Raw genomic sequence first — 12,669 nt, 5'->3', positions numbered from 1 at the left:
CACCTTCTAAGTCTATTAAAATCAATGGACTTACAATGAATTCCTAAGCAGAGTTACTCCAGTTTAAGCCCATTGAAATCAATTGACTTAGACTGGAGTGACTTAGAAGATCTGTACCTTTTATCTGAGAAGAATGCTTTTGTTAGGATTAAACAGAGGCTAATTGACATGGAGATGCAAGACCTTAGAAGCCTCGCTTCGGGACATTGCTCTCCTGTTCAATGGGGGATTCCATTTAGTGATGCGCCGGCAGAGTATTTTTCCTGTTTAATCGATCCCTGTATTTGAAGGGCATTTATGTTGGCCCGTTTTAATGTGCTCCCTTCTGCTGTGTACTATTTGGGAGATTCAAAAAAATCCCACTTGGAGAAAGGTTATGCCCCTGTGGGATGTTGGAAATCGAGGATACAGCCCATGTACTTTTATCGTGTAGATTTTATGATGATGTACGTGCATTTTATTTGGATTACCTACTGCAATCACTGGAGGGCAAATCTGTTGAGAGTAAGATAGTGAGTTTTTTAGCCTCAACCAAGGTTGAAGTCACTGAAATGGTGGCAAACTTCCTTTACCGTGTATACAAGAGGAGAAGTGTGTTTAGAATGTTTAACAATTAATGGGCTCTGCCTGTTTTCGACATTGTTAACGGTTATGCCAATAAAGGTTCTGTCTTGTCTTGACTGGAGTGACTCTGTTTAGGATTTCACTGTATGAATGGTGTAACTCTACTTAGGATTCCATTGCCAGATCCCTCCACAGCTTGGTCCCAATCCAAATCAGGTTCCCATGAGCCAGCTATTTAAAAATAAATAAATAAAAGAATGGAGAGAACTCCATACATAGAGCTCCTAGCTAGACATGAGCACGATAGGAATTACGGTCTGAAAATTGCCCCGATTTTGGCGTTTGCGCCATCGGGACCGGGCTGATCGGTTCCGTCCACGGCTCCTGGTTCAGCGGTCGGGTGGGGCGCTCTATCGGGTCTTGATCGGATCGATTGGTTTACGTTCGGGATTGCAGTCTGCAGACAGTTTGGCACCAGCCATCTGTTCCCGAGGGAACAGAGCCCCGTGGAAACGGAGCCTGGGGAATGCCGGAGCTGTTTGCCCTCCTTCTGTCGCCCTGGAAACGCGAATGGAAGCCCAGCTTTCCTTGATCAGCAGGGCTTCCTTCCAACCACGGAGCAGCCAGAAAAAGCGCGTGCCCGTCTCGTCCATTTGGGAGAAGAGAGGGGAGGGCGGGGGAAGGGGGTGTTCTTCTGTAGCCATGGGCACTCGAATCTCATCCCTGCAAAGCCTGAGAGGCAGCTCTTACGGCCAAACACAGCCCTCCTGCGTAGCAGACCCAGGCTTTATAAATAGCCATGTGCTGCGCAACAAAGTTTCACTTTCCGCTCGCGGGTGGAGTGGGACAGAGGCGAGCTCTCACTTGCCGCTTTTGGAGAGAGAAAGCGCAAGAGAGAGAGAGGGAGCTTTAGCTTTGGGCTTCTGCGGATAGGGAATTAGGGAATAGGGAGCTATCTCCTCTGGTTCCAGGGCTGCTGCCTAGCTCTGGGGCCAAGCTCGGTGGGCACCTCGGCTGAGGGCTCACGTCTGGGGGGGAGTGTTGCAGCTGGGGTTGGGCTCTATTCCTATTCTCTCTCTCTGCTTCCAGGGCTGCCGTCTAGCTCTGGGGCCAAGCTCAGTGGGCACCTCCTTGGCTGAGGGCTCACATTATTACATACTTTAGTGCCTGGTCACTCTGGTCTGGGGGAGTGGTGGTGGTGGGCTTAGGCTCTATTCCCTCTCTCTTTCTCTCTCTGCTTCCAGGGCTGCTGGGGCTAAGCTCAGTGGGTACTTCCTTGGCTGAGGGTTCAAGCAGTATTACACAGTCTAGTGCCTGGTCACTCTGGTCTGGGGGAGTGTTGGTGGGGTGGGTGGGTGGGCCAAGGCTCTAGTCTCTTCCTTCCCTCTTTCTCTCTCTGCTTCCAGGGCTGCCGTCTAGCTCTGGGGCCAAGCTCAGTGGGCACCTCCTCGGCTGAGGGCTCACACAGTATTACACACTTTAGTAGTGCCTGGTCACTCTGGTCTGGGGGAGTGGCGGTGGTGGTGGGTGGGCCAAGGCTCTAGTCTATTCCCTCTCTCTCCCTCAACCAACTGGGCCACCCTACTGTCGACCTGGACCTCCCCGGGCTCGCCTCTGGCTCTGAGCTACCCTAGGCTTGTGATAGTATGAGACACTGCTGCTGTTTTAGGACAGCAACAACGATACCTCGGTAGTCTTCAGGTTTCTCTTTCTTCTTCCTGTTTTGGGGTCATCATCAGCGAAGCAGCAATGTGACTGGAAAAAACAGCAATTTAAAATCTTATATAAGAATATCTCATGCAGTATTTCCTTTGCCAATAGTCAAAGTGACCTGTTTCCGGGTATTATTTCCTAGACATACATTTGCAGAAGCCTTCTGCTCAGTATTCCTTCTGCATTCATCACCGGCTCATTTCTGGTCAATGAGTTCCAGTAGTGGCCAGCCCAGCTCGTCCACAGCGGGCTCGAGCCTGCCTCAGTTCTCATGGTGGCTTCCATGGATGTTGTTTTGTCCTCCTCTCCCAGACTAGTTCCCGTTCCCTCCTCTCTGGATCTGCACAGATGGCTCCAACGTGGTCCCCCAAGCCGCAACCTCTCATGTCCTTCCCTACCCGTCCTTTCTGCCAAGGATGGTTGAGGTCTGCCGCTGCTGCTTTGGGGCAAGAGAGACGTCTCCGGAGAGGTTGCTGATGTGAGAGTGAGACTGTGCGTTGTCTCCCCCTTTGCATGGGCATCTGCTGTCCCCTCTGGACAGGGGGGAATGGGTCCCCTGACTCATCATGTCTGCCCCGCGAAGGCAGGAAGGGAGTTGAGTTCTGTTGCTGATGCTGCTGTCATGTTTGGCCCCCCCTCTCAGGAAACACGCTGATCCATCCAGCCGATGTCTCCTGTCCTGCCCATCACCCACATTCCGCACAGGCAGGACGGCGGATCCGGTCTGCCCCCCGCTTCACGAGGGACTCTCTTGTGACTGCTCCCTCCTTGGTCACATACACAGCTTGGTTGTGTGATCGAGCAGCAGATTGTACCATATAGGGGTGGAGTTGGTTGTCGACGTGGCGGCTCCCCTGTCAATGGGGCTGACAGGACCTCTTTCAGCTTTGTGGGAATGTGTCGTGCTGCAACTGTGAGCGGACCTTTCCGGTGAGGCAGGAAGGTGTGTGGGTGCAGTCGGCTGCTTTCGGATATTGTGCTGCTCTCTCTTTGGTTTTACAGCAGCCGACTGGATTGTGTGAGGATACATTTGGTTGACCATTTGGAGGCTCCCCAACGGGACCTCTTTCAGTTGGGTGGGGATGTGTCCTGCAACTCTGGTCCTTTCTGCCGACGCAGGAAGGTGTGTGCTGTTGGCAGCCGTCGACCAGCTCCGAAGCTGGAGCCTGAGGACACCCGGTAGCTGGAGGATCGGGCTGCCGTGGGGTCAATGTCGCCTCCCCCCCCAACAAGGCTTAACTTCGTGCTGGACTTTGGCCCGTCAGTTGTGGGGGATCTTCCCGCCCCTGCCCCCCCCGATGACACGTCGTGTCCCAACAATCCTTTTCTGGCGAGGCAGGAAGGTGGGTGCTGCTGGCGAACTTCACAGACTGGTTCTCGGTGGGAGCCTCAGCCGAGGACACACAGTTGCTGGGGGACCTTCCCCCTCCCCCTGCTCCCCCATGATGACACATCATATCTCTCCCATCATTTCTGGCAAGGAAGGAAGGTGGGTGCTGTTGGCCGTCACGATGCTTCTCGGTGGGAGCCTCAGACCAGGACATGCAGTTGCTGGGGGACCTTCCCCCTCCCCCTGCCCCCCTCATGATGACATGTCATGTCCCTACAATCCTTTTGGGCGAGGCAGGAAGGTGTGAGCTGCTGGCTGCTGCCGCTGCACTGTTCCATGGTGGGACCCCCGCCTAAGGAAAGGACGACACTCAGTAGCTGTGGGACTTCCCCCTCCTCCCCCTCCTCATGATGACACATAGTGTCCCTCGTATCCTCCTCATGATATGTCCCGTTCCTTCCATCCTTTTCTGGTGAGGCAGGAAAGTGGGTGAGGTCAGCTGCCAACGTGTGTCGCCTAAAGAGGCTTCCTTAGCCGTGGACACTCAGAAGATGTGGGACTTCCCCCTCCTCCCCCTCCTCATGATGACACGTAGTGTCCCTCGTATCCTCCTCATGCTGACATGTCCTGTCCCTGGCATGCTCCTCCTGACGACAAACCCCATCCCTCGAACCTTCAAAGTTCCCCCCTTTTATTCTTTATAAAGTCAACTACTTCCATTATAATTTTTGTGTTGAAAAAACAGTCTAAGGCACAATTGTTGTCCATGCCATACTTTCTGGTGAGGCAGGAAGGTGGGTGAGGTTGGCAGTCGCCGCCGAAATGTTCCTTGGTGGTGGGACCCTCAATTGAGGATACTAAGCAGCTGTGGGACTTCTACCATCCTCCCCCTCCTCCTGACAACACGTCCAGTCCCTCGTGTCCTCCCAATGATGACACGCCCTGTCCCTTTCTGGCAAGGAAGAAAGGTGGGTGAGGTCAGCTGCCACTGTAAGCACGCTAAGCTGGAACTTCAGGTGCGGTCACCTGGTAGCTGGGGGAGCAGGCCGCCCACGGGATAATGTGCCCCCCCGCAAGAATACCAGCACGTTCTAATTTGGCCTGTCGGGAATGGGGGAAATCTCCCCCCAACCCTCATGACAACAACGCCTGTCCCCAGTACCCTCCTCCCGATGACATATCCAGTCCCTCGTATCCTCCCAATGACATGGTGACATGACCTGCCCCTTTCTGGCGAGGCAGGAAGGTGAGTGAGGTCAGCTGCCGCTGAGTTCACGCAAAGTAAGCTGGAGGTAATGTTGCTGTCACCCGAGAGCGGGGGAATCAGGCCACCCCCCTGGGCAAATGTCAACTCTCCCCCGGCCTGCTCCCGCGGGGCAAGACCCCCCGCCCCCTGAGGGGAGACGGCTCATCGCTGCCGGGCCCGGCGGACGCCAACAGCACACACCTTCTTCCCTTGCTGGTGGGGAATACCTGCCCGCTCCCTTTGGCCGCCCACCGGAAAAATGTCAACTCCCCCCCAGTGACAGTACCAGCCCACTCCCGTGGGGCCAGACCCCAATGCCCCCTGAGGGGGGCAGCTTGGCGCCACCTCCCCTGGACTGCCGAGCCCAGTGGCCGCCGTTCTCACCCACCTCCCTTCCTTGGCGGGGAATATGCCCCGCTCCACTTCGGCTCGGCGGCCGGGCACATGGGGGGTGTCGCCGGTGAGCGGCCAGTCCCCCCCGCCCCCGCAGGGGAGGCAGCTCGCCGCCGCCTCCCTGGGCCTGCCAGTCCCGGCTGCCACCGTTGTCACCCACCTCCCTTCCTTGGCGGGGAATACGCCCCGCTCCCCTTCGGCCTGGCGGCCGAGCACATGGGGGGTGCTGCCAGCGAGCGGCCAGACCCCCCACCCCCACAGGGGAGGCGGCTCGCCGCTGCCTCCCCGGGCCTGCCGGGCCCAGTGGCCACCGTCACCAGTGGCCTCCTGCGTCAGCCTTCCCGATTTCCGATTCTGCATTGGAAACGGAACTTGATCGGTGAGGTTTGGGAACCAGGGTTCGGCGCCGCCGCGGAATCACGATCAGCTATATCGGGATTATTTTTTGAATCATGCCCATGTCTACTCCTAGCATCATATCTGATTTCTCCAAGCGTGATCTAAAACCAAACACTGGTTATACGTGGCTACCACATAAACATTAACTTGCTAAAACTGGCCTTTTCATCTCTAACCGAAATTGTTTGAGCTTGTGAAATGTTACTGAATAATCAAGAATATCCTGCCTCAGGTGGAAGAAGGATCAATAATAGAATGCTTTTAGAGGGGGAAAATTTCACACAAGTAAAGGCCTAAAGTAAAAAGATATTGTATGTGTGTACTATGAGAAGAATTAAGTACTATTTTAGAAAAGGCAGCCAAATTTTTGACTTTGGATCACTAGTTACCTTATATAAGTAGAATTTTTGAGCTAAGGCTTTGACAGAATTGCTGAGCTACAAAAGTAGGGTCATCTGAAATAGCTTCATCGATGCTGGAGAGATGACATTAGAATGGCATTAGAATGATCTCCATGGTATATGCTGTTGCCGTGAAATCCTTGTTCTGTGGACTCCTGGAAAAATTTATGTTATTTAGCTGAGAATGGGGAAAAACAAAAAAGAACATAGGTTAAACTGAAAGTTTATATGTAAATAGGGCAAGCTATAGTTACCTCCCCTTACTTTTTCCTGATTAGATTTCAAGCCATGATTTGGAACAATACATCTATTCCTAGAAAAGCAGTGCTGTTCAGAAGTTTCAGTTGACTGCCCTGCTCACTATTACCTGTGAATTGTATGTTTTGCTTAGACTGTTACCATTGTGAAATGACTTATGTTATAATTACTATTCAGGGGCTCTTCGACTCATATATGTTTACTTTCCCCAACAAATGTGTCATATTATGCCCTAGTCCAACAGACTCTTTGTTTTAGCAGTTCCTCATAGTCTGGCTGTAAGCCAGAAATGTGTTCCTCAAGATCTTATAACCCTTCAGCCTACGACATATATTTTGAGGAACCCCCACAAACTTTTCCAAAGAAGATGTTAATAAAAGCTGGACATGGGTGGGAGTGGGGGTAGAGGTCCCCAGTCAATAAGGCAAAGTTACAATTTGCAATCAGCAGTAAGGGTTTGAGTTCTCTTCAACTCTGTTTGAGAGGAGGAGCTCAGGCAATTATCAGGTCCTGATAGGGCTCAGCTACTTTGCCAGATCAACAGCTTCCTTTCCAGGGGGGCTCCCACTGGGAAATTGGCCCTGATTTAGATGCCCTGATTCAGATGCATGAAGTTGTCAACTGTTACTAGTTGTGGGAGACAAAAGAGATATATGAAGACAGGGTCTTTTTTGAGTGAATCTAGCTGAAGATCTTGCTTAGTACTCTGTGGCTCCTTAGCTCTGAGGTTGTTTTTTTTTTTAAGTGAACTGTTGCCATCTTTGGATAAATGACAATGGAAAGAAGAAGCCCCCTGTAAAGTAATGTGAATGTGTCAGGGTTATTTTCACAGCTGAAATATGTAAATTTATACCAGCCAGTGAACCAATTTCTCTTAATAAGATTCCTAATAAAAGCTGGGGAAAAAAAGATATTGCCTGGAATACTTTTTAGGGGTCAAGATGACAATAAAACGATGTTCAAAGGGAATATTTTTGCTTAAGCATTTTAAATATGCATTTGATATATTTTACTTATTTTAACTACACTTTTTTAGGCTTTGGCTCACCTTCACTTAATAGAATATATAGGAGAACAGACTGCATTGTTAATAAAGGTATGTTTTATAATGAAATTTCATCACTTTCTCATATGTTGTATTTAAAAATGGATATGAAAAGCAAAGTTTGCTCTTCTTTACATGCTACATTGTTGTCTGAGCTTAGAGTAAGCAATAAATATGTGGTTCCAGGAATCAAAACATGAGATTTTCCCTCTTCATTACTGATCTTGTTGCCAGACTGATACCCATTACTTTTCATCACATACTACGTCTTGGATATTTTCCCTGGCTTTTGCACTAGGATGACGACTATATACTCATCCATGTACCCGGGGAAAACAGTCAGGGATAAAGAATGCCATGTTATTCCAGTGTTCAGATCAGTTAACATGATTTATTTGTTAACTCTCCAGATCTGGGGTGACTTGCTTAATGAACTTAAGTTTTAGCTTAGATTTGAATCAACAGCATCCAGTTCACAGCTCTTGCTGTTCAGTGCAACAGTATGGTGCTATAATATTGCTAAATAATGCATTTAGGGTCTTAACAACATATACTATGTAATAATCCTATGCACGATTACTCAGAGTTCCCGCTTTAAACAATGTGGCTTACTCCTAGATAATGGTCCTTAGGACTGTAGCCACAGTACGTACAATGATTTCAGTGTGTACTATAGATTCCCATTAAAAGATAACTGTTTTTTCACTTGTCTAATTCCATTTTTTGCTAGAAACTTTCATAATTAGAGGCAAGGATATTGAATAGTGTGGAGATTCACTATATTCCTGATCCAAAATTAGAATGCCTACATGCCCCAAGGCTCCTTGGAGAAACAAATAAGCAGCCCACTAACAATTAATCCCAGAGATATTTTTAACATGTACCTGACTTATTCTAAGGACACAAAATATAAACTTTGCTACAAACAAACTAATATGTCTATCTTTACCAGCCAAGCAATATAACAAATAGAAATCATATGAACAATAAGGAAAGTTGCTCAGTATAATTTGGCTCTTATAGATGAATACAGTTACAACTAAATACAAAATGTGGTAAAGATTCAATTATATCTCTTACCACAAGGGCAGAGTCTCTGGGGACAACTAATATCCTTGCAGTGGCCCAACAATTCTGTGAGCGGTAAAGACTTGAGTTTACTGTAGCCAAGAATAAAAGTTGACAAAAATTGGGACTGTTAAAAAGGTTAAATAACGCAGTAGAATAGGAGAGAGAAGGGCTGAGTAGCCCCCAGATTAGGGAGAACAGTGTCTCCTAGCATCTAAATTAATAGCCTCCCGGTCTAGTCTCCTCAACAAATCCAAATTATTTGCCATAATTAATAACTAGCTGGTTATCCTGACAAAAATTCTCCATAATTCAAAGAATGCAATTTAACCCAACTCTCATGCAAAATAATAAAACAGTATCATCTGCATACAGTAAGATCAGCAGATTATGAGAGTTCATTTTAGGGAGATGGAAATGTCTATGATTTAACTTAGAAGGGAGGTCATATAGATACAGATTTTAAAGGTTGGGGGCCTTTAATTCAGTGTTCAATGATGATAGTTTGTCAATTCACTATGTAAAATTTGCCTTAAGAAAATTGTTTTGCATGCAAACTAGATCTGAGGAAGAGCCATATTTGAGATTAGAGTAGATGATCTCTCAGAGATATTAATTTTATAAACAGACCATTGTGGTACAGTGATCAGGGTATTAAATTTGGGATTAATCACATCTGTGATTGTATATAGTGGTTAAGTTGTTGGGCTGTGAACCAGCACACTGCTGGTTCAAATCCCACTACTGCCGTGAGCTCAGTAGATGGCTTTGGATAAGCTACTCCTCTCAGTCCCAGCTCCCAGGCTATATTGTGGAGAAAATAACAATACTGACTTTGTTCACCGCTAATCTGGGTACTAATCTGTTTAGAAGAGTGGTATATAAATGCAGTTGTTGTTTTTTGTTGTTATTTAGCCACGAAGTTCACTTAGGCCAGTCACTTTCTAAATTCCAAATCTTTACAGTGTTGTTGTGAGGATAAAGTTTTCTGTCTGGAGCGTAGTGAAGGAATGGTGGTATACAGTTGTCATAACTTAAGTAAGGGAGAAATACATAGTTAATAATACTGTTATCTAATTGTAGCTATGTATAACATTGATGTATTTAGGATCAGTTGAACTGTTAGTTTTTCTAACAGCTATTTCTTTTTTAAATATTTCTGTTGAAAGACAATTATTATGCTATTTTTTCTTTACACATATGGATTTTACCTCAGTATTTGAAATATCAGGGTTAGTGCAGTATGGAGAGTTCACCCAGTTTTTACTCTAGTAAAAGAACTAGCCATCAACATGATAATTTTAGATGCAAAAAGAATAACTGCTGGGGCAGAGAGGACTCTTATTTATTTGTTTTTAATGCTAGGTGGTGCCTGAGGACCAACGCTTGACAGTTGCTATCATTTTAGTACTCTGGGTCTCTGCTCTAGCATCATCTCTAATTGACAACATTCCATTCACTGCTACAATGGTAAGTCGCTGTACTTTTGTTTCTCTCTGTTATGAAAAAATGTGTAATGCCAGAATATGTGCACTACTTGCTGCCTAAGGGTCCCAGTGTTCTTTCAGATCTTCTACAGTTCCTTTGTTATCAAGAAGTTTGTTTGTTCTGCTCAAAAGGAACAGTTATCATAATTCGTGATTTATATATAACCTTAGAGTTTTCTTTTCTTGGCTACTTTGAAAAATGTTGTTACTACTTGGGGCTCCCTTTCAGTATCCTTAGACACATGTGAACTCTCTAACTTGGGTTTAGGACATTCATCCAGAACTGTAACGAATTTGGGGGAATTTAAGCAGACACACTTGCCAGTTACAGGGAGGAGAATGTGTGGTTTAGGTATCTTTGCCTGGATTGTGGGTAAGCAAGCTCAAAGTGCCTCAGTTAGGTTACAGTAATCAACCAGATCTTTTCTGAAACAAGGTTTAGATTTTATTTACAGGAATTGAAAGGCACTTAGGTATAAGAATAATGATATGGTTGTGTCCAGAATGACATGTTTCTGAAGAGTTAAAGAGGAGAAGAGAAAGAGAAAGCTGAGCTGCTGGCTTAACATGATTTCTGTGCCAGGAAACAGCCACAAGGCAGGCGAGGGATTTAAAGAAGGGGAAAGGAGAGAGAGTTTTGAGAGAAAAGAAATTAAAAGTTCAGGTCCAGTGAAATAGGAGAGATTTACCTATCCTCAGTCTGCTGAGCTGGATCCATTTAACTGAGGGACAATGATCCAGAAATTGACCCTGAGTGAGCTCTAACTGTACCCATAAAGTCTGTCATGAGGATGAGCCACTAGAATGATCTGGAGGGGATGCTTATGCCTGGAGAAGAATGATAGAGTAGCAAGGGACTTAGCCACAGCTCCCAAAGTCTGGAGCAAATAGTGAAAAATAAGGCAGCAGAGGGATGCTTCTTCATGGCTACGGAATGTCCCAGTTTTCCAAAAGAAAAATGGAATTAGCAACTTCTGAGTGAGTGGAAGAACAAAACTACCAAAAGTTTGGCTGGCAGAGCAGCTATAATTAGGATTCAAATCCATGTGGGTTTTCTGCAGAATCATTATTTTCAGTGGGGAAACTATTCAAGTGAATAGGGAAGCTGTTTATAAAGATAATGGCATTAAATTTGCACAGAACATAATTCTTCCTCTAATATAAAAAAACCCCTAAGTTTAAAGGAGATTGAACGAAGGGGGTCAATTTTAGAGATAACCCCCCCCCCCCCGAAGTAGTCCTTCTCCATATTGCTGCACTTCTCTCTCCACTAATTTCTAAAATGATGGCAGCCTAGCTGGAGAGCTCCAGATCAGGCACTGCATACCCTCCTCTCGGGTCTGCATTAATTTCATTTCCCTACTCTTACAGAGACTGACAAATTTTTACCTTTCTGCCTTTATTTGCCATCTTTTCTTCTTGAGGTTTTCAAAGAGCCAAACTAAAAGTGGCAATGTCCACAGGTCTATCCTGTGCCTGCAGTCACCATTTTAGAAGCATGCCCCATTTTAGAAGCATATGAGGCCCCAATCAGGTACCAAAATAGCAACAGGGGGCTTTTTTAGCATCTGAAAAGGTGTGAGCAGGGGAAATATGAACTCCTGGGACTACGACGCCACACACGTGCTCCGGATTGGGCCCCTGTGGCAATTTTTAAAAAATCTATAAATGCTTCTAAAATGGCGGTGACAGGATGGACCTGTGGACACTGTTACTTGTAACTTGGCTCTAACAAAGCAAGGAAGGTGATTATTTTAGAGGAGGTGAAGTCATTGTTTTTCAACCAAATATCATCAAATTACAGTGGAGCTTCTTCTGCCTGTTCATCAAAGAACCTCGCAGTTTCAAGCAAATTGTACAAAGGGGTTAAATGATTATGTTGTTTTTCAACCAAATGTCCCTAAAATTGCAGTGAAGCTTCTTCTGCCTGTCAACTAAAGAATCCCCAAGTTTCACACAAATTGGACAAAGTGTTTGGATTATTTGTGCCCCTGAACTTTCTACTTTTAGAGTGAAAAAACCTCTCTCTCCACAAAGGAGTGGGGAACGAGAATGGCAGATTAAGGAATATGTTTAGTCAACAAGCTTCACCATTGCCTGAGGCTGGCTGGTAGGAGATGTTCAGGAAAGGTCAATAAGAATGATCAAGCCCACCTGGTGACTTGACAGTAATCCCATTTTGCAATCAGGAAAACTTGCATTTACTGACAAGATCACATTGGAAGAGTGAAGCTGGCACCTGGGGTTGCAAGCATTGTGGTGGCTACTAGACATACAGATGTTCCATCAGTGGATCCTGAAGTGTTGGCTGATCATCAGCATAATGGATTGGAACTGCATAGCTTGATTAAGGAGATCCATGACTCACCTCCTCCAAAGCACAACATTACTAACTCTTAAAAGATGCCAAGATGCCATCAGCACAAGTCTAGGAATGGGTTTTTGATAACATTGTCCTATACTATATTGTGGTTTTTGCAGACTTTAATACTTTTAATTATGGTCTTTGAACTAGAGATCAGAAATTTTACTCTCAGTGCTAGTGCAGTGCTAAAGATCTTTACTGAATCTGAGGTAAATGGATAACAGAGAAACTCTTGAAGTGATAAGTATTTGGACAATGAGTCTCTAACACCTAGTGAAAAGGCCACAGAATTTTCATTTCTATTATATACAGCATAGCTGGTTTAATTTTTTTAAAAAAGTATTTGTAGAGTCCATAAGAAAAGCACTGCCTCTGACCAATGTCAATAATGGACCAGCTG

The 12,669-nt window shown here is 46.1% G+C and overlaps 1 protein-coding gene across 1 annotated transcript in view; it reads left to right on the top strand.

Annotated features, from left to right (window-relative positions):
* OCA2 (OCA2 melanosomal transmembrane protein) overlaps positions 1–12,669 on the top strand; it is a 279,690-nt gene that overhangs the window by 199,550 nt on the left and 67,471 nt on the right. The window contains exons 19-20 of the mRNA XM_054974145.1: positions 7,341–7,400; positions 9,783–9,887. Coding sequence (XP_054830120.1) covers positions 7,341–7,400; positions 9,783–9,887 — 165 coding nt within the window. The remainder of the gene's footprint in view (positions 1–7,340; positions 7,401–9,782; positions 9,888–12,669) is intronic.

The sequence above is a fragment of the Eublepharis macularius genome, chromosome 3 (assembly GCF_028583425.1).
Source record: "Eublepharis macularius isolate TG4126 chromosome 3, MPM_Emac_v1.0, whole genome shotgun sequence".
Taxonomy (NCBI): Eukaryota; Metazoa; Chordata; class Lepidosauria; order Squamata; family Eublepharidae; genus Eublepharis; species Eublepharis macularius.
This window is presented reverse-complemented; position numbering and strand designations above follow the sequence as displayed.